The 21,738-nt window shown below is 34.7% G+C and overlaps 1 protein-coding gene across 2 annotated transcripts in view; it reads right to left on the reverse strand.

Annotated features, from left to right (window-relative positions):
- Positions 1-21,738, reverse strand: part of PKN2 (protein kinase N2) — a 131,201-nt gene that overhangs the window by 64,446 nt on the left and 45,017 nt on the right. For both annotated transcript variants that reach the window (XM_080801017.1, XM_080801018.1), the window contains exons 2-3: positions 19,726-20,026; positions 2,594-2,748 (exon numbers count right to left, since the gene is read on the reverse strand). In XM_080801017.1, the coding sequence (XP_080657143.1) occupies positions 2,594-2,748; positions 19,726-20,026 (456 nt within the window). The remainder of the gene's footprint in view (positions 1-2,593; positions 2,749-19,725; positions 20,027-21,738) is intronic.

Below are 21,738 nucleotides of genomic sequence, written 5' to 3' on the forward strand. Positions count from 1 at the left end.
ACTAGCAGGTCTACCTCAGAGATTTAGCAGCTGAACCTTTCTACTTGATCCCTTCTCAAACTAATAAATCCCCTAATCAAAAATAAAAAGCTAGTGGGGTATCTGGGTGGGTGCAGTCGGTTGAGCATATGATTCTTGATTTCAGCTCAGATTGTGATCTCAGGGTTGTGGGACTGAGCCCTGCACTAGGCTCCACACTCAGCACAGTTTGCTAAAGTTTCTCTCTCCCTTCCCCCCTCCCACTCACTCACTCACTCACTCTCAGATAAATAAATAAATAAATAAATCTTAAAAAAAATAAAAGGCTAGTGGAAAATTATCTCTTGTTTTAGTAGGATGCTCATAGTTCTGTTCATTTTGGACCTGTGGTTATCGTAAGTTATCTATTTTACTTTCAATATTTCCATAAACCTGTTCATATTGGGAGTGGAGTGGGGCAATTACAGACCATTTAAGAATGTAACCTATGGCCTTCTCATTCATCCATCTATCAACATACACATTCACCTTTGTCAAAGGGTTCCTAAACCTCTCAATCTAATCCATCAACTTTGTTTTTAAAAAACTTACTCCAGGGAGTGGAAGCTAGGTAAATTTAATTTTTTTTTTAAGACTTATTTATTTGAGAGAGAGAGAGAGAGAATGCAGAGGGAGAGGGAGAAGGAGAGAGAGTCCCAAGCAGACCCTGTTCTCAGGACCTGAGCTGAAACCAAGAGTCACTGGCACAACCAACTGACTACACCACCCACATGCTCCTGGATAAATTTAATTTTAAAACACCCAGCATAATATGATGCATTCACAGTTCCAAGAACATAGTATTTGCCTTAAAACAAAAAAAGCCCAAAATAACATTTGATAAAAATTAAAAATGTTCAAAACTAAAGGTCAACACTAAAAATAATAACACAGAAAAAAGCTACCACCCCATGAGTGTTCAAAGTTAATAAAATATGCTATTAAATATCATATAAGTAATATATCAAGTAGAAAACAAATATTTTCTCTAAAAATAATTTAAAAATTCATTTACAATATGGCATATAATCTAATTTTCATTATTAAACTTAAAAAAATCTTACTTATTAATATATACACATTTCTCCCTTTTCTGTATCTTCCCAGATTTCCTTGGGTGGGTGGGCAGGATGCATAGCTCCAAGTTAAAATTCTATCCCAGCCCCCATTTCAAATTCTTAAATAAAACAAAACAAAATCAAAACACAACCTAACAACTTTTATTCTGAAATTACTTAGGAAATATCTATTAAAATATGAAAGAAATATTAATTTGCAGAGGCAAAATCTTTAAATTAGTTGAGAATACCAAGGTAAATTTTGTAAGTCCATCTTTCTAATAAGACTTTACAGAAATTATAAAATTACAGAACCTTAGATTGGAAAGAACCTTTAAAACAATCGGCTTAGTGGTTCCCAACACTTTCTCTTCTACATTATACCGCAGAACAAGGACACATTCCTATTAGTACCAACTGCTCCCCATAAGATGATTTTCAATTAGGAATTATATGCCCATTCCAGATTCCCAAAAGAACCCACAGCTCTACTCCAAATAATCACTCCCACTAGAATGTCCTGTCTTTCCATTTGTTGTTTCCTAAAAACCTGTCTATAGTGCTAGAAAACTAATATTAGAGTCTAAATTTTTTAAAAATTTTATTTATTTATTTGACAGAGAGAGACAGCAAGAGAGGGAACACAAGCAAGGGGAGAGGGAGAAGCAGGCTCCCCACTGAGCAGGGAGCCTGATGAGGGGGGCTCAATCCCAGGACCCTGGGACCATGATCTGAGCCAAAGGCAGACACTTAACCAACTGAGCCACCCAGGTACCCCTAGAGTCTTAATTTTTAAAAGATAACCTTTTGTTTTAGAACAATTTTAGATTCACAAGAAAGTTGCAAATATGGAGAGCTCCTGTGTATCCTTTACTCATACAGCTAAATTTTTCTTAACTGGTTTTAGTAGGAGTAAGTAATTTTTAAAATATTGTTTTAAAAAGATTTTATTTATGTATTTGTCAGAGAGAGAGACAGAGAGAGACAGCACGCTCACAAGGAGGGGGAGCAGCAGGTAGAGGGAGAAGCAATTCCAAGACACTGGGATCATGACCTGAGCTGAAGGCAGATGCTTAGCCAACCGAGCCATCCAGGCACCCCTAAAAATATTATTTTAAAAACTATTGTTTCTTAAACTTGTTTTATCGTCAATACTTTCAAATTTAGAAGCTAAAATGGTCTTAGAAATCATAATAATACATATTTAAACAACAAAATCACAGTAAGCACAAAAATGCAAAAACTGTGGTACTAAACAGACCATGAAAAGGATACTTGTTTACAGGGTAAGAGCTTAAAGAAGAAGGTAGAGCACCTTGTCTGACCTCAGTTTTGAGCATGCACATCAGACAACTCACATTTTTCAGCCCTCTGTGCATGTCCACAAATGACTGTGAAAACGCCACAAGTATGGATGCTGGGTTTACAAATAAATTTCATCAGATAAGTGAATTCACACATATTAAATATGGACATAATGCAGACTGGCTGTATACACTTACATTTATAGTACTTACCTTGGAAGATCCATTTGAATACATCTGTATCATGTTCTCTGCACCTTGTTTTACTTTAAGTTCTATATCCAATTGTTTTTGTAAGGCCATCAATCTATTATTACTAGTGGAACAACGAGGGTCACTGCTGGGAGTATCTGGAGTCCTTGGGCAATCTGTAAATTAAACAGTATGTAAAAATTATTTACTAGGACCAATTGCTGCTTAAAATTAGAAGTTGATATTCTCAAAGAATACAGAATTATAGGGTTTGAGATGAGCTTAAAGTCACCTAAATGGAATCTCCTTATGCTTACCAATAATACAAAAATTCAAGCCAAGAAAATATTCAAGTAGAGTTGCAGGATCATCTTCCAGGGATACACTGAGTCTGAAACTGAATTAGATCACTGCCCCAAAGTCTTCCCAACACTATTATGTTTAAATTAAATAAAATAATTTAACTCATCTATTCAACAATTGTACTAAATCTCTACTTAATACCTGATTGGTTAAAGGCAGCGGCATATTTAAACATTATATAGATTCCTCTAAAGTAATTATTTGTAAATAGAATATAATGCCAGCATTCTTTATAGTAATAACCTAAACATACACGTAAAGGATTTCACATTTTGTTTTATACTAGGAGGATGTTCGATCACAATGGAAAGTGTTTCAAGGACACTGATGGATTGATATCACATTGCTGATAGGGGTATATCTAAAACATAAAGTCCACGGTTTCTCATAAAGCATACAGTGGTGCTTCTACTTTGAAATAAAAACGATAACTTTGAAGAGAAACTTCTAATTATTTTGGCTAATCCATTATTGTTCAAACACTTCTAATTTTACTGTATAACTAAAATTCTTCATAGTGAAGTTCATCATTTTGTGTTTTATCTACCTTAGGTCACTTGCTTATTAAAAAAAAAAACAACTTAGATGACTAGAGTACTAAACCTGGTTTAGTTATAAGTAACTTGGCAATCACAGGAAAACTGTCTGAACTGCAAGTTACTTAACCTTTGCGCTCCAGGGTTAAGTGCAATAAAAGATGGTATGACTAACTGATTTTAATGAGTATCTTACATTTGGCTTTATATACCTTTAAAAAAATTCATGAATTTAAAGACAATTCAACTTAATTTCTTAATTAACTTGCAAAAATACAGGTGCTATGCTAGTTATGGATATAAAATATCATTTTATCATTTATATACTATGCTACAAAGTATAAGTCTTGATGTAAGGGTTCTATAAACTCATCAATCCTCATAAACAGCCCTGTAATGAGCACTGCACCCACATTATAGGGAAAAAAAAAAAAACTAGGGCACAGAGTGGTGAAGAAACTGGCCCAAGGTCATATATCTAGCAAGTCAGTTCCATACTAAAGTCTACCTTACTAAGTGCTGCGCTATGCTGCCTTATTACCATTTAAAAACCTCGTAAACAACTACACTAGACTCTGCAAGTATGCATACTTACATATATAATAGTATAATTATACACACACAAATATGTATATGTATGCATATTAATCCTTAAAATAACTTCCCCACATTTTATGCATCAAGAAACAGGCAAAGTCACAGTTACTGGCTGAGATTCAAATTCAAGAAAGGTTTCTATTGTAACTGAATTGCCCACATTATAAATGAGCTGCTCCAAAAGCTGATTTTATAAGTGACATATTCTTTTTTTTTTTTTTTTAAGATTTTATTTATTTTTTTGACAGAGATCACAAGTAGGCAGAGAGGCAGGCAGAGAGAGAGGAGGAAGCAGACTCCCTGCTGAACATAGAGCCCAATGTGGGGCTTGATCCCAGGACCCTGGGATCATGACCTGAACCAAAGGCAGCAGCTTTAACCCACTGAGCCACCCAGGTACCCCTATAAGTGACATATTCTTATTTCAAAAAATGAATATTAAGTATAGACAACTTTTCTGAACAAGCTCACAAATGAACTACTTAACATATTGTTATGGACAGAATGTTTATGTCCCCCTAAATGCCTATGTTGAAACCCTAATGTGATGGTACTGGAGGTGAGCCCTCTGGTCTCTTTGGTCTCTCTGTCTCTCTGTCATGTAAGGATACAGAGAAAAGACGCTGTCTAAAACCAGGAAGAGGCCCATCACCAGAGCTCTGACCCTGCTGGCTCCTTGATCTCGGTTCCCAGCCTCTAGAACTGCAAAAAATAAATGTCTATTATTTAAGCCACCCAATATATGGTATTTTGTTGAATCAGTCTAAACTAAAACATCTGCATCATAGTGGTTAAGAATACCTACATTTGAATCTCAGTTTTGGAACTGAGATTTAGTACAAACCATATAATACAGGGTAAGCCTCTTAACAGCTCTGTGCCTCATTGTCATTATTGTTAAACAATAAAAATAGCATCAAGCACGCAGGGTTATTGTGATTTAATAAAGAACTTAGAACTGTAAAGAACTTAGAAAAGGGCATGGTACATAGTAAATATTCAATAAACATTAACTAGTAGTAGTTACTGTATAAAATGTAAGCATATCTCCTACTGAGTCCATAAATGAATTGCACTTCATAGTAATGACTAAAAAGTTATGTCTATTCAGATCTGTGAACAGTCAGATTTTCTTTCTTTCTTGTAGAAATTGAAATCACATAAAATTTGGCATATGAAGTTAATTTATAGTAAGCACATTAAAAAAAAAAGAACTGGAACGCATTCACAGAAGGCTCTCAGTTGTGGAAATGTGTTTTCTGTAAAATAGCTGATCATGCTTAGCCTAGGGTGAGAAAGAGAAATGATTCTTTTTAATTTTTTTTATTAACATATAATGTATTATTAACCCCAGGGGTACAGGTCTATGAATCACCAGGTTTACACACTTCACAGCACTCACCATAGCACATACCCTCCCCAATGTCCATAACCCAACCACCCCTCCCTACCCCCCTCCCCCCAGCAACCCTCAGGGTCTTTTTGTGAGATTAAGAGTCTCTTATGGTTTGTCTCCCTCCTGATCCTATCTTGTTTCATTCTTTCCTTCCCTACCCCCGGAAACCCCCCATGTCTCCTCTCAAGTTCTTCATATCAGGGAGATCATATGATAATTGTCTTTCTCTGATTGACTTATTTCGCTAAGCATAATACCCTCTAGTTCCAGCCACATCATTGCAAATGGTAAGATCTCATTTCTTTTGATGGCTGCAAAGTATTCCATTGTATATATATACCACATCTTCTTTATCCATTCATCTGTTGATGGAATTTAGGTTCTTTCCATAGTTTGGCTATTGTGGATACTGCTGCTGTAAACTTTGGGGTGCACGTGCCCCTTTGGATCACTACATTTGTATCTTTAGGGTAAATACCCAGTAGTGCAATGGCTGGGTTGTAGGGTAGTTCTATTTTCAACTTTTTGAGGAACCTCCATGCTGTTTTCCAGAGTGGTTGCACCAGCTTGCAATCCCACCAACAGTGTAGGAGGGTTCCCCTTAAGTGAAATGATTCTTGCGTAAATATTTAAATATCTGTCTATGAAAGAAACTATCCACTTACTACTTCCCCACAGGGCAAAGAATTAGAACAAACAGGTAAAGGTAGTGAGGGTAAACATTTTTACCACAGAATAAAGAGAAATTCCTTACATTTTAAGTTATCTAACAATGAAACAGAACTCTTAAAATGTAATAAAATCCCGTTTCTGCAAGCATTTACACAAGAGCTAGGTTATAATCTGTTAGAGAAGCTATATAAGAAATTTTTGCACATTGTGGCACCTGGGTGGCTCAGTGGGTTAAGCCTCTGCCTTCGGCTCAGGTCATGATCTCAGGGTCCTGGGATCGAGTCCTGCATCGGGCTCTCTGCTCAGTGGGGAACCTGCTTCCTCCTCCTCTCTCTCTCTCTCTCTCTCTGTCTGCCTCTCTGCCTACCTGTGATCTCTCTCTGTCAAATAAATAAATAAATTCTTTAAAAAAAATTTTTTTTTGCACATTAAAACAGGTTGTACTAAGACACTGAAAGAGACACTGATTCTAACAGTCTGAGAATTTGTAATAGTATTATAAAATCTAACACAGTTTTTATGGAAAAGTATGTCCTCAGTTTTAATAAGGATTATAAGAACATGAGAAATAATATAATGATGAGGAGTCCAGGCTCTGGAGGTTAGAATGCCTGGGTTAAAATCCTGTGGCTACTGCTTTTTGGTGTGATCCTGATCATATACTTACTTCACATCTCTCTGCTGCCGTTTCCTCAGCCACAAATTGGGGGTTATTGTGAAGATAAAGCCTATATAGTGCTTAAGCCAATGTTTAGGGCTCAATAAAATTACATGACAGGGCACAGTTAAGTAGCTGGTATTTCTGCTCATTTAGTCTTCAAAGGAACTCAGAAATTTTGTAATATAACCTCACTTTACAAATAAAAACAACTAAAACTTAGAAGGATCAAGTAATTTGCACAAGTCACAAAAGTGTATGCCAAAGCAGAAATTTAACCTTAGATACGTCTAGTTTTATAAAGCCCACTTTTTACTCATTGAGAAATTAGAGAAACACTTTGCTGTCCCCCTATTTTTCCTTTTAACAAACTCCTTTTTTTCTCTCCAATTTCCTTTCTTATAGGTTATAGGAAATTACAGCATTATTAAACATACAGTGGCCAGTATATTTGTTAAGCACTTTCCTTCATGGTAAGACACATTTTAAAACAGGGATAATCAGAACTCCCCATGTTCTCTTCTTTCAAAAGAGGCAATTTTAAAAAATTCTGTAAAATGAAATTATTTTTCCACTATGAGAAGATCAAATGTTGAATCTATTCTTAAGTACATACTTTGCCACTTTAAAAAACTATACCCCTGATTAAGACTCATGTCAAATCTCCATTTGCTGCATCTATTTGCTGTAACTATCAAACCAGCTTTGGGGAGGAGGGTGGATTACAGGAATTATTTGTACTTCTAACCATTACATCTAAACATTATGATACAATTTGAAATACGTTACACAAAATTCAGTAACAAGGTTTTAATATGTTTATATATTAGACCAAAAAGGTCCCAAATAAAGTCCCACTTTCATAGCTAGGCATTAATAGCTTTATGGTCACTAAGTTTCCATTACTGTTTTTTGTCAAATTCAAAAAAATTTGCTTTAAAAAAAAATCTCTTCCTATTTACCAAAATGCAATGTACTTTTCTTTCTCCATACCACTGTTAACTCAGCTAGGGCATTACTTTTTTCTTCCCTAGCCATCCCCCAATCTGCTCAGGTCCCTTTCTAGTGTGTCTTCAAAGTATATTTTCTTCCCTCTATTGAAATATATATTATACAGTATTACAAGGATCCATTTTCATGTCTATTTTCCTTCTGAAACTACAAGTATCTTGATTTAACTATTTTAATGGATTAGTTTAACAGAAAATTAGACAGAAAAATAGCAGACTAGTACTGAAAAATAAGTAAGTTTAAAAATCAGGTGGAGGGAAATGAAAGAAGATGGGATTGGGAGGGAGACAAACCATAAAAGACTCCATCTCAAAAAACAGACTGAGGGTTGCTGGAGGGGGTGGGAACGGGAGAGGGTGGTGGGTATATGGACACTGGGGAGGGTATGTGCTATGATGAGTGCTGTGAAATGTGTAAACCTGGTGATTCACAGACCTGTACCCCTGGGGATAAAAATACATTATATGTTTGTTAAAATAAATAAATTAATTTAAAAAAATCCTATATAAGAATGAAAAAAAAAATCAGGTGGAGGGGATTAAAAGGTATGGAGGGCAAAACAACAAAAACAAAACAAAAAACTAAATATACTTACTGTGTTTCAGGAGAAAAAAAGAAAAATGATTCAAAGACATTATGTGAAGAGAAAGTGACAATTTTTGCAGAACTTATAAAAGATACCAATCCATAAATTCAAGCTACCCAATCAACCACAAGCAGAGATCTATCTATATACATACGTATATACACACATACACATGGGAAAAAGTCCATACCTGGACACATCATGGTAAAACTTCAAAAAACCAAATACAAAATCTTAACAGTAGCCAATAAAAGGGTACCTTTAAAGAAGCCACTGTAGATTAACAATAGACTTTTCAAAAATAGCAATGAAAGCTAGAAGACAGAATGACAGTTTCTTTGTAAGATGTAATGATCAGGCTTTATTGTAAACTCAGTGAAAATACCTTGCAAGAATGAAGAAAAAACTAAAACATTATCAAGATGGAAAGAATGTCACAAACATAAACTCTTAAAAACAAAGCTCTAAAAGTGATACAAATTAGTGTATCACAAGAGAAATAAGGACTGAAGAGCACAGAAAATGGTTTATATGTCAGAAACTTTAAATGACCACTATATAAAATCAGTAAAGTCATGTAAGGGTTTTAAGAAAGCTAGAATAAAAAATAAGGCAACAACAATAGATAAGTCAAGATGTGGGTAAGTAGAGGCATCCTAAGGCCTCTGAATTGCATGGAGATGAGTAAGGACAATGAATAACAATAGTCTTTAATAAGCATGCATTTTATATTGTCTAAATTAACCAAAATTTCCAAAATAATTGACTGATGTTTAAAAATACTATAAAAAGGCTAAGAAAGAAGAAAGAAACACTGAAAGCACAAAATATAAACCCAACTACATCAGTAATTATTTAAATATAATGGAGTAAATGGTCTAGGTAAAAGACAAAGAAAGATCTTACACTGATTCTAAGATTAATCTGGGTAAAAACTATACAACTAAATGTAACTATATGTTATTTACAAGACACATATCTAAGATATAGTAATATAGAAAAGCTGAAAGTAAAAGAGTAGAAAAAAGATATCCCATACAATCAATAATCCCAACCCCCAAACTATAACAGGCAAAAGACACTTTTAGCACAAAAATTTCTGGAGATAAGAAATTCATTTTATTAACAATAGAAGGTTCAATTCACCTTCTATTGAAATGATAAATCAATTCTAAATTTGTAGGTGCTCAAAAATATGGCCACAAAAGAAAGCAAAAGTTGACAGAATTAAAAAGAAAACAATAACTTTATATTCCACTAAGTAATAACAGTGTTTTTAGTAATGAATAAAGTAAACACAAATCCAGGTAAGGATGCAGATTTTAACACCACAGTTAAATGCTTAACCTATAAACATACTAAGAGTAACACCCAACAACTGGAGGATATGCATTATTTTTTTTTTTTGGCACACACAGAACATAAAGCAAGTCTCAGCAAATTTCAAGGGACTACAGCGTAATTAATTAAAAAAAATCAATAAATAAACGATAACTGGGAAGTCCTCGTGTTTAATAACTAAAAAACACACTTTTAACTAGTTCATGAGACAACAGAGACACAATGAAAATGAGAAAATGATCTCAAACAGATCAGAACTTTAGGCGATATCAGCACCATGGTGTCATAGATGTTCCTCCTTTTTGTACACCCTTTTATTTTTTTTTTAATTTTTTAAAAGATTTTTTATTTTTATTTATTTGACAGAGAAATCACAAGTAGGCAGAAGTAGGCAGAGAGGCAGGCAGATAGAGAGGGAGAAGCAGGCTTCCTGCTGAGCAGAGAGCCTGATGTGGGGCTGGATCCCAGGATCCTGAGATCCTGAGATCATGAGATCATGACCTGAGCCAAAGGCAGAGGCTTAACCCACTGAGCCACCCAGACGCCCCTGTACACCCTCTTTTAAACAATAAATTAGACATCCATCTATGAACAAAAGTGACTTTGTGAAATCTGTGGTATCCAGCACCATAGGCGAAAGGACCTGGGAGCAGTCTCACCCACATTAGCATTCAGAAATAGGCAGACAAATCTTGTGTATCTCAGTGTAAGTCAGACTTAAACACAAGACCTGATACCATAAAACTCTTAGAAGAAAATACAGGAAAGTGCCCTTGACAATGGTCTTGGCATTTTTTGGATGTTACACCAAAAGCACAAACAACAAAAGCAAAAATAAACTCAATCTACATCAAACTAAAAAGTTATGCACAGCAAAAAACAATCAAGAAAATGAAGTGATATACAGAATGCGAGAAAATATCTGCAAGTTATCTAATAAGGGGTTAATAACCAAAGTATATAAAGATCCACAAAACTCAAGGAGAAAAAGAAAAAAATCTGATTAAAAAATGGGCAGAAGAGGGGCGCCTGGGTGGCTCAGTGGGTTAAAGCCTCTGCCTTCGGCTCAGGTCATGACCTCAGGGTCCTGGGATCAAGCCCCACATTGGGCTCTCTGCTCTGCAGGGAGCCTGCTTCTTCCTCTCTCTGCCTGCCTCTCTGCCTACTTGTGATCTCTGTCAAATAAATAAATAAAATCTTTAAAAAAAAATGGGCAGAAGAACTAAACAAACATTTTTTCAAAAGATCATCAAGAAGACAAGAGGTAACACATGTCCTCAAAGGCTATGGAGAAAGAACGGTATCTTTTAAACATTCCTACTGCCCTCATCTAGGTTTGACACAGGAAATCATACTATCTACATGGTCCCCAAAATTTATTTTAATGGGCCACAGGTTAATGCTTCCAAGCATCTTACCAAAAGAAATGCAAATCCTCTTTGAAAAAATTCAGACCTAGAGGCACCTAGGTGGCGCAGTCAGCTGGACCACCTCTTGGTTTTGCCTCAGCTCATGATCTAAAAGTCACAGGATTGGGCCCATATCAGGCTTGAGCTCAGCGCAGAATTGCCTTGACATTCTCTTTCCCTCTCCCAACCCTTCCCACTTATGCATTCTCCCTAAAATAAATCTATAAGTAAATAAATAAATAAATAAATTCAGACCTGAAAGAACCTCCACAGATAAAGTTCCAGTGAAAATGCGCACACAATTATAAATCACAAAGCTCAGGTAGAAAAAAAAAAAAATCACCCTGAGTGAGGAAAAAAGCTACAGGAGTAGCATGGCAAAAATTTCACTTATTGTCATTCTCTAATATCGAATATGAAAAGTATATTTAATATGTAAAACTAAATATAAAAAGTTATCAAAAGAATGGCCAGGACAAGAGACTATCAAAAAGTACCAAGATTAACAAAACAAGACTATTAAAAATGACCAAAACTAGAAGTAGTAAAAAATATGTAAAGAAATTAGAAATATATGTGCTCAAGAGCAAACTGGGCACAGGTGAAAGAGTATTAGAGAAATGGACATAGACCTGAAGAAATTACCATGCATCTAACTGGAGTTCCCAAAACGAAAGAGTGGAGTGAACATAGGAGGTGCAATATTCAAAAAAACAAAAAATAAAAACCAGGGGCTAAGAATTTCCCATAACTGATGAAATATGCAAATCTCAGATTCAGGAAAGTGGAACAGAGGGAAAAAAAAGAAAATGATAAACATGGGGTAATTAAAAAACAACAATGATTAAATAAAATAATAATCAGATCTAATTTATAGAAATGAAGATAAAATGATAGAACTAGAATATGGACAAGAATGGCACACAAATTAAGTGGAGTTAAGCAGGTTGGAGTTACAGTATTCTCAGTTTGTATGGTATTGGGAAGATGAAAAACATTCAGTCCAGTTGATAAACAGAAACCATACTAGATATTTTGAACAAAGGGAATTTAACACAGAGAACTGATTACATCGTATCTATCCAGGTATTATTCAAAGGATGAGGGACAAAATAGTAACAAAATGAAAGAGCTCAGTCAGGTGTACTGCTTTGGAAGTCATCAGAAAATACAATGCGGTTAAACTGTCCCTGCGGCTGAGATTTTCCAGAGCCAGAATAATTAGTAAAAACTGAATCTGTTAGTAGTTTTGCCAACAATATGTAGAGCAACAGATATGCTATTTTCGGTTCTTTCAGTATTTTTTCTAAAACCACAACTGAGCAATTGTCTTCCAAGATGAATGAGAGTTTTAGAACACAGGAGCAATCCATATGCTTAAAAGGTTCCTGACTACTTAAGGTCCAGCCTTAAACTGGTTCCTTGCTTCTTTAGGTGACCTTGTAGCTGACCTTGAGTCTTCCCTCGCCAAGAAAATTTCAGACTTTATTTATCTCCAAAAAGAGGTTTCATGTTCACAATCAGAAGAGATTACGTGCTCATAATTGACCTTTCATCAAGGTATTAAAACACCTTATTCACATAACACCCTAGAAAGGGCATATATAGTCCATCCTCCAGGTTATACAAATGAGAAAAACAAGTCCTGGAGGGGACACAAGTGGTATATAACCACACAACTCCTGGATTAGATCTCAGGTCATATAGCCTTTGATCTTTATTTCATATCCAGCTGACTCTCAGTGCTCAATATTCATGAAATGGTACGTGTACAGCCAGAATGTCTGCTTATGGAACAAGGACTATTTATTTACTGCATTAAAAAAAAAAAAGGAAATATAGTTGAAGTAAACCTAGCCACATTTAAATTAATCAAAGTAATATACTCAAGCACTAGCTTACCATTTATCTATCTCCTTCACAAACTTCCACCTAAAGTCTTAGCTACTGTTCACTTGCCAACATTCTGGTTTTCACCTGATACTTGTAAATATTTTAAGAATAAACTGCTCCCAAGATGCCTGGGTGGCTCAGTCAGTTAAGCATCTGCCTTCAGCTCAGGTCATGATCCCAGGGTCCTGGGATTGAGTCCCACATCGGGCTCCTTGCTCATCAGGGAGTCTGCTTCTCCCTCTGCCTGCTCTACCTGCCACTTCCCCTGCTCATACTCTCCCTCTTTCTGACAAATAAATAAATAAAATCTTTAAAAAAAAAAAAAAAAGAACAAATTGGTCTAGAATCTTGCCAAGTGCTACAATTACATTAACTGTTTATATTTCCCCCAGAATTGAGCTTTTGTGTTTAAATAGATATGCTTACCTTATAGAGCCATCTGAACCTGCTCAGACTATAATGAATGCTCACTCATTATTAATGGGTGCTTAATCAATTAATTTGTGTACTCAGGATGACCTTTGGCATAGGTCATCAACTAAAGTGATGTTGAGACCTTCTGTAACTAGTACAACCTCAGGTTTAGCTTTTTTAATATTTTACAAAAAGAGCAGTAAGATTGTGGGCTGTAACATTATTTAAGGTTAAATAAGCAACTTAGGCATTACAAATTTCAGAACTGCTTGTATCTATTACACCTTAATGTTTGAAATTGACATGTATCTCCTGGTAGAGAAGACTTATTTTGTACTTAGGGCATGCACAGTTCTTTCATAAATTCTCCTAAAGATGGTGTTATTTTATTTTTCTTCTTTCCTACCTCTGATTACAAGAATGTGTTTCATCAACCACTATACATTTCTTAGACTGGTTAAAAAATAAATTAACAATACCAAGTGCTGGAGAGGATGTAGAACAACTAGAACTTTCATACAGTCCTGATAAGAATGATAAACGATACAGCCACTCTTGAAAACATTTTGGGAGAGTTTTAAAAAAATTTTTATTTCAAGTTTTTATTTAAATTCTAGTTAGCTACCATATTTGGTAAAATTGGTTTCAGGTGTAGAATTCATCACTTACATTTAACATGCAGTGTTCAGCATAATTCTTAATATCACCCATTGAGTCCATCCCTGGCCCACCTCCCTCCATCAACTCCATTCTCTGTAGTTAAGAGTCTCTTATGGTTTGCTTCCCTCTCTTTTCTCTTCCTCTATGTTCACCTGTTTTGTTTCTTATAATGTTAAACATATTCTAACATGTGACTTAGCAATCACACTCCTAAGTATTTACTAAAGTGAACTAAAAACATGGTCACACAAAAACCTGTTACTAGGTAGTTACAGCAGCTTTACTGATAGTTGACAAAAACTGGAAAACCACTTGGTTAGTGAATAAACAAGTTGTGGTACATCTATATAACAGACTTACTACTCAACAATAAAAAAGAGTGAACTATTGATAAATGCAAAAATGTGGATGAATTTCAAAATGCAATTCTCTGCGGCACCTGGGTGGTTCAGTCATTAAGCGACTGCCTTTGGCTCAGGTCATGATCCCAGGGTCCTGGGATCGAGCCCCACATCCGGCTCACTGCTCCGCAGGGAGCCTGCTTCTCCATCTCCCACTCCCTCTGCTGTGTTCCCTCTCTCACTGTGTCTCTCTCTGTCAAATAAATAAAATAAAATCTTAAAAAAAAATGCAATTCTCTGAAAGAAATCAGTCTCAAAGATTACATACCTTACTATTTCATTTATATGACATTCTTGAAAAGTGAACAACTGTGACAGAAAATAGACCAGAGAGGGCGCCTGGGTGGCTCAGTCAGTTAAAGCCTCTGCCTTAGGCTCGGGTCGTGATCCCAGGGTCCTGGGATCGAGCCCCACATCAGGCTCTCTGCTCAGCAGGGAGCCTGCTTCCTCCTCTCTCTCTGCCTGCCTCTCTGCCTACTTGTGATCTTTGTCAAATAAATAAATAAAATCTTAAAAAAAAAAAAAAAAAGAAAATAGAAAATAGACCAGAGATTGCCAGGGGATAGGGAATGGGGAGAGAGTGTAACTACAAACATCCCTATTCCTTTTTCTGACTGTGGTGGTTAGATAAACCTGGTGTGTATTAAAATTTATGAAATAGTTCACCAAAAAAGAATCAATTTTACTGTGTATTACCTTTTTAAGAAGAGTATATCAAAGAATTTAAGTGTTAGGAATCTATGAATCATGTAATCTCATGATTGTAAAGATGAGGAAACAAATCCAGAGGTGTTGAAAGTGACTTGCTAATTAATAATCACAATTACTCAATGGCAACCCTCTCATTAAGAATTCAAAACCTGGGGTGCCTGGGTGGCTCAGTGGGTTAAGCCTCTGCCTTCGGCTCAGGTCATGATTCCATGGTCCTGGGATCGAGCCCCACATCGGGCTCTCTGCTCAGTGGGAAGCCTGCTTCCTCCTCTCTCTCTGCCTGCCTCTCTGCCTACTTGTAATCTCTATCAAATAAATAAATAAAATCTTTAAAAAAAATAAATAAAAATAAAAAAAAGAATTCAAAACTTAATACAAAGTATGTTTACCTCAAAATGAGAAATATATATAGAATTACATATATATATAGAAAATATATAGAATTATAGATATATAGAAAATATATAGAATTACAAAACAAACCAGGCCAGGATTTCACACTTGTATTTTAATATAGATATAAAATTCAACTACAATTTCTATGCCATATTTAGGTGGATAGGCCAAGAATTAAAAAAAAATTCAAATATTACTTCTATTCAAGAAAGACCTCATAACTGCACCTTAGTCATTAGGAAAGAAAACTCCTTCGATATAGTTATTATCTCCAGAATTTAGCAGAATTTCTAAGGTTACCTCTAAAAAATTCCAATATTGTTGGTTGTGTACTAAATCAGTATTTCCCTTCTGGATATTTTAGATATTAATTCTAGATATTAAAGAAAATATTCACTACTTCAATAGGTAAAAATCAGTCTAAGTTTGGTGGAACATGAGAAAATGGAAATAGGAAGAGATATAAGAAAAGGAAATAAGATGAAAACAGAGGGGCTTATACTATACAAATTACTAGCTATACTTAATAAAATATGAGACATACCCTTACCCTCTTCTTTAGAGATGATACACAAAAGTTTAATATTCAGGATCCTGGTTCTTTCCCAGTATGTCCTTTTGGAGTCTCAGGTGTCAACTGAGACAGATTACCACTCCACTTTACAGAGATCCAATAATCTTTTTCATAAGGTGCATTCAGCCTCATCTAACCATATCTTAATAATTTCCATGTGGGATGATAATAATACCAATAAGACTATCTTGAAGTATATAGAAAGTAAACAAGTCATAGGCATGAAGAAAACATCAAAAATATTAATTTCTTGCTACTCTTAATAATAAATGAATACTCATATATTCCACCAATAACAGTCCCAAATGATCAGAACTTGTATTACAATATGCAACATTTCAGTTTTATAAGTCTTGAAATGTATCTGATAAAAATCCTTATTTTACAAATAAGAAACTAAAGATTAATAGAGTTAATCATTGCAAAGGTGAATTAAAAGTAGGCTTCCTACCTATTTACATAGTAATTATTCATACAATGCAGCCTTAAATTTTGTCCCTCTTTCCTTGAGTCATTCTGCTTGCAGACCTCCAAGATGAGAGGAGTTAGCTAAACATTTCTGTTATTAATCCACATACTTTAGAGATCTGAAAGCAAAGAACTATGTCCTTGAATCTTCTTGTCAGACCTAATCTAAAATAAATAATTTTGTTTACCTTAATACACAATATAAAACAGATACAATTTTATGGCAATCTGATCTAAAATTAACGTTCAACTATCTTTAATCTTGTGTTGTTGTTGCTTTTACTGCTGTTAAGTAAGTAATGAGGAAAAAAGAAAAATAAAAGAAAACAAAACAAAAAACAAACTTATTACCAGGAGGTATGACTATGCCATTTGCAAAGAGACGTTTAAAAAAAAAAAAAACCTCAAATTTTAACAAAATTGTCGTTTATTCCACACAAACTTTAAGTATTAATAAGGCACAGCAGAAAGTTACATTTCATATAACATTTGCCCCGCAATTATATGAAAATTCAATACTAAAAATGATAATAGAAGGGCACCTGGATGGCTCAGTCAGTAAAACATCTGACTCTTGATTTTGGCTAACATCATGATCTCAGGGTTGTGAGACTGAGTCCTGCACTGGGCCTGCGCTGGGCTTTGAGCCTGCTTAAGATTCTCTCTCCCCCTTTCCCTCTGCCCCTACCGGTCCCCCCCCAACTGGCTTGCATGCTTTAAATAAATAAGTAAATAAATAAATAAATAAGAAAAACAAAGATCAGTAAAGAAAATTTCCAATTTATTTTAAAATTTTTATTCAATGCTTTGTTCCCCAAGTTTTTAAATTTTTAAAGTACTATGATAAAGTCTATTTTGGTATTAATTATAAGAACTAATACAAGATTTTTATTTGCTGGCCTTTTTTTTTTTTTGAGATATACAACCAAACAGCTACATGTTCCAGGCTCTATGTCCTTCCCCTCAAGGATCATGAGGTTTAGTAAGTGATTTAAACATGTACAGAAGTAAATTACGATGCAACATGACACAACAATGAATGTACAGAGTAGAACACAGAAAGATAATCAGAGACAGGAAAGATTTCACAGGGATATTCAAACTGGCTTTTGAGAAAGAGAAAGAATTTGCTAGTAGGATCCCAGGTCATTTCTTTAAATGAAACTTAGTAAAGAGAAACCTATAAAAGGAGACTAGTGGTTGCCTAAAGAAAGCTATGGATGCGGACTGGAGATTGGGAACTAAGGTATACAAGAGGACCACTGAAGTGATGAAAATGTTCAGGATCCACTTGTTTTAGTGACAATTACCTGGGTATATCCATTTGTTAAAACTCATCAAATCATATACTTAAATCTGCATTTTATCATATGTAATTTACACTTCAGTAAAGCTGATTTTTTAAAAGGGACTGAGGAAACCAAATGGGCTACTCTCTGTGTGGCAGAAACTCTCAATATTCCAATTACAAGGTAGTTATCAGTATTCTGTGAGGAAAGAAATGTTTTCCCTAAATAAACAGAGTTTAAAGCTCCAGTGCCATTTCTTATTTTAGACTTCTCCTAAAGAAGTAATGGGCAAAAAATGCAGAGCTCGGCAGAATTCCAATAGAACAGGCTATTTCTATATTTACATGATATTGCTAAGAAAAGCATTCTCATAATACGAATTTCCATTTATATGTAATTATTGAATGCCTGGGTAAGAGAATACTAGATGAGTTGAAGAGTTCTTAGCTAACTTTGTTATTCTGGGAAAATTAATTCACATCTTTGGGATTATTTTAGTTCTAAAATAAGATGACTAGTTTCTCTATGTTATCTGTCATTTTTAAGATTCAATTCTTCTTACTAAATTGAAATCTCTACATAGAGAGTCTCCAGATGAAATCACTAAGGTAGGTCCCGGATGTTGAAATTGATGCATTAAAACTAAGTTTTATTAAGTACACTAAAGATCTGAAGGTATCTTATCCAATATTTTAGATTGGCAATTTGAGATTCTTAGTCACATTTATGTATTTTCTTAATCAAATTTAATTTTGCTTATATCTGTTATTTCTTATTAGCTAATCTCACAGATACTTCTAAAATTTCTATGGTGTTGGATACGTTACTGTACATATAACACTCTTTTTCTCTGTGAATGAAGACACTGAAGGTTACAGAGATTACAAACCTTGCTCAAAATATCATCTTTGCAAAGACAAAACTATTAGACAAATGTGTCTTATGTGATTTTTTAAGCAAAAAGTTTGAAAAGAATGCTTATATAAATGGATAAATATTGATACAAACATGGAAATTTTTCTTCTGGAAGGATATACAACATAAAAGTTAGTAATGCTACCTTTAAGGAGAGAGCCTAGGGAAGAGAGGTAGTTTTTCTATTTTTACTTTCTGTACCATGGAAAAATTTCCAACATGAACATTTGTTAATTCCATTGTTTACAAATCTTAGGTCAGACTTAAGGGTTATATTTTTCTTTTCTTTTCTATATTTAAGAAAAAAAAGTAATGTTTGGTTTTAAAAATGTTTTTCTTCTTCTTTTTCAAACTATATGCCTGGTGACTTAGTTGTTAATTCAGTTGCTTAGAGCACACAGAACAAAGGTCATAGGTTTGATTAATTACGTTGGCAAAGAATAAAAATATCCCTCAGTCACAGAATACATTTTTAACTTTAAAAAGTCATCTGGCAAACTCGTGTTGCTGATCACAAGGATGAATCAGGTAAGAGCATGTGGTTGACTGAATACAAAACATTAATCTTGGAAAATAATTCTAAGTGATGTCTTACTGACAGAGGGTAAGAGAGTAGACAGCAATGTTACTCATTTCCAAGTAAACGTTTCAATTTTCATAACCATCAGCTAACTGCATTTCTCAATAAATAGAAACAAGACCTTAACAACTGGATAAAAAACAGTCCTGGTACTTTCAGAAAAACAAAAAACAGTTATGTCATAAAGCTAACTAATTTCAAAGATAATATTCTTATTAATACACTATATAAAAATAATTCTTATTAATACATTATATAAATACCAAATAAAATACATATATACCTGTAACATCTTCTGGATCTGAAACAACAATATGTGCATTTAGTTCCTGTAGCTTGTGATGAAGTTCTTCTAATTTTTTATTTGACTTTTTCAAAATGTTGTCCACGTAAGCCAAGCTTTTTTTATCTGTTGTGACTTTCCTCAGATTTTCAGCTCCTTCTTTGATTTTCAGTTCTTTCCTTATTTCTCTCTTGATTCGATCCTTGATATCATCCAATTTCTGTTGCACCACAGTATCTGAAAAGTCTAATTTTTGAACAGCACTCACATTCTCAGAAAATGGAAGACTTCGGGAATCTCCCTACAGAAAAAAAAAAAACATACAAATGTGGTAGTTTAGGAAAATTAGGTGCTCAGTAACGTGTGCAGTGTAAGGGCAAAACCATGTATTTAGTGATTCTTTATTAAGAACATTACATTTAATTATTTCCTTAACAGACTAGTTACCTTTTTTATTACCATTCCAAATCCTAAGTCCAAAACCTCTGCCTACTCACTAAATAGCATTATCTGACAAATTTATATTAAAGTGAACACATCTACACACAAAAGCATCTTAGGGGTCTACAAAGACAGTGAATTTCTGATATCCAATGAAGCCAAGTTAGATTCTAACACCTATACTCCAAATCATGAGCAAGTTATTTAACCTTTCAAATATTCAGTTTAATCATCTGTAAAATCAACATAATAGTGCCACCTTTCAGAGGTATTGTGATAATCCAAAATATTTTATGTGAATCTCCAAGTACAATTCTTGGACCACTATTCAGTCACTCAATAAGTGAAAAATTATTATTAAAGCCCATAGGTAAGATACAATTTTATTTGATCTTCTATAAAAAAATCCTCTTAAAAAAGTAATATTGGCAAAAATAAAATAAAGTTATATCCCCATGACCACTTTTTGGTTAATGAATTAAATGCATCAGGATTTGGAAAGACTATATTCACAATTTCATGGCTAACTGTCCCAACTGAAAACTTCGTTGACTCACTACAAAAACATCATTACTAAAAGATATGTCTTAATTATGTCCTACTGATAGAAGCTAAGATAATACACAGTACCAGTTATTCATCTTAAAATCAGATTGGTAAGCACATCAAATCTACATTTAAAACAAACCAAAGTTATGTCCTAGCTATGTGTTTATCATTTGTTATTTTAAACTCCATTACTATAATACTACTGGTTTTAAATTTTTTAATTTCTGAAACACAAAAATTAAAAGATAATGTTTACCTCTGGGGAGAGGAATTGAGTTTGTGAAGGTTCTAGAAAAGAGACATTTCACTGTGCACCCTTATATACCTTTTGAACCACAGATCCAATTAATTAAAAATCATCCTTAATTCCTTCAGGAATCCATCATAACCATATAAATAAGTTCTGCTTAATTTCTTGGGTGCAGGAGCACCTGGGTGGCTCAGTGGGTTAAGCCTCTGCCTTCAGCTCAGGTCATGATCTCAGGGTCCTGGGACTGAGTCCCACAATGGGATCTCCACTAAGTGGGGAGTCTGCTTCCCGCCCCCCCCCCACCCCACCTGCCTCTCTGCCTGCTTGTGATCTCTCTCTGTCAAATAAATAAATAAAATCTTTAAGAGAAAATTCTTGGGTGCAAATACTTTTTTTCTAATATTTTATTTATTTGAAAGAGAGACAGTGAGAGAGAGAATGAGCGAGGAGAAGGTCAGAGGGAGAAGCAGACTCCCCGTGGAGCTGGGAGCCCAATGTGGGACTCGATCCCGGGACTCCAGGATCATGACCTGAGCTGAAGGCAGTCACTTAACCAACTGAGCCACCCAGGCGCCCACAAATACTTTTTATATCTAATTCTTGACCTCTAAAAACCAGGTTATCTTGCAGAATAGTTAGTTAATAGATGGGAAGATGTGGGACCTAGCCTTGACTTTGGATCAATTTACCCTGTGCCGAAGGGCATACTATACAAAAAAAATGAAGCAGTTGATAAACTTATTATTAATGCTTCTAGGGTCAAGAACCCCTTT

The sequence above is a fragment of the Martes martes genome, assembly GCF_963455335.1.
Source record: "Martes martes genome assembly, chromosome: 4".
NCBI lineage: Eukaryota > Metazoa > Chordata > Mammalia > Carnivora > Mustelidae > Martes > Martes martes.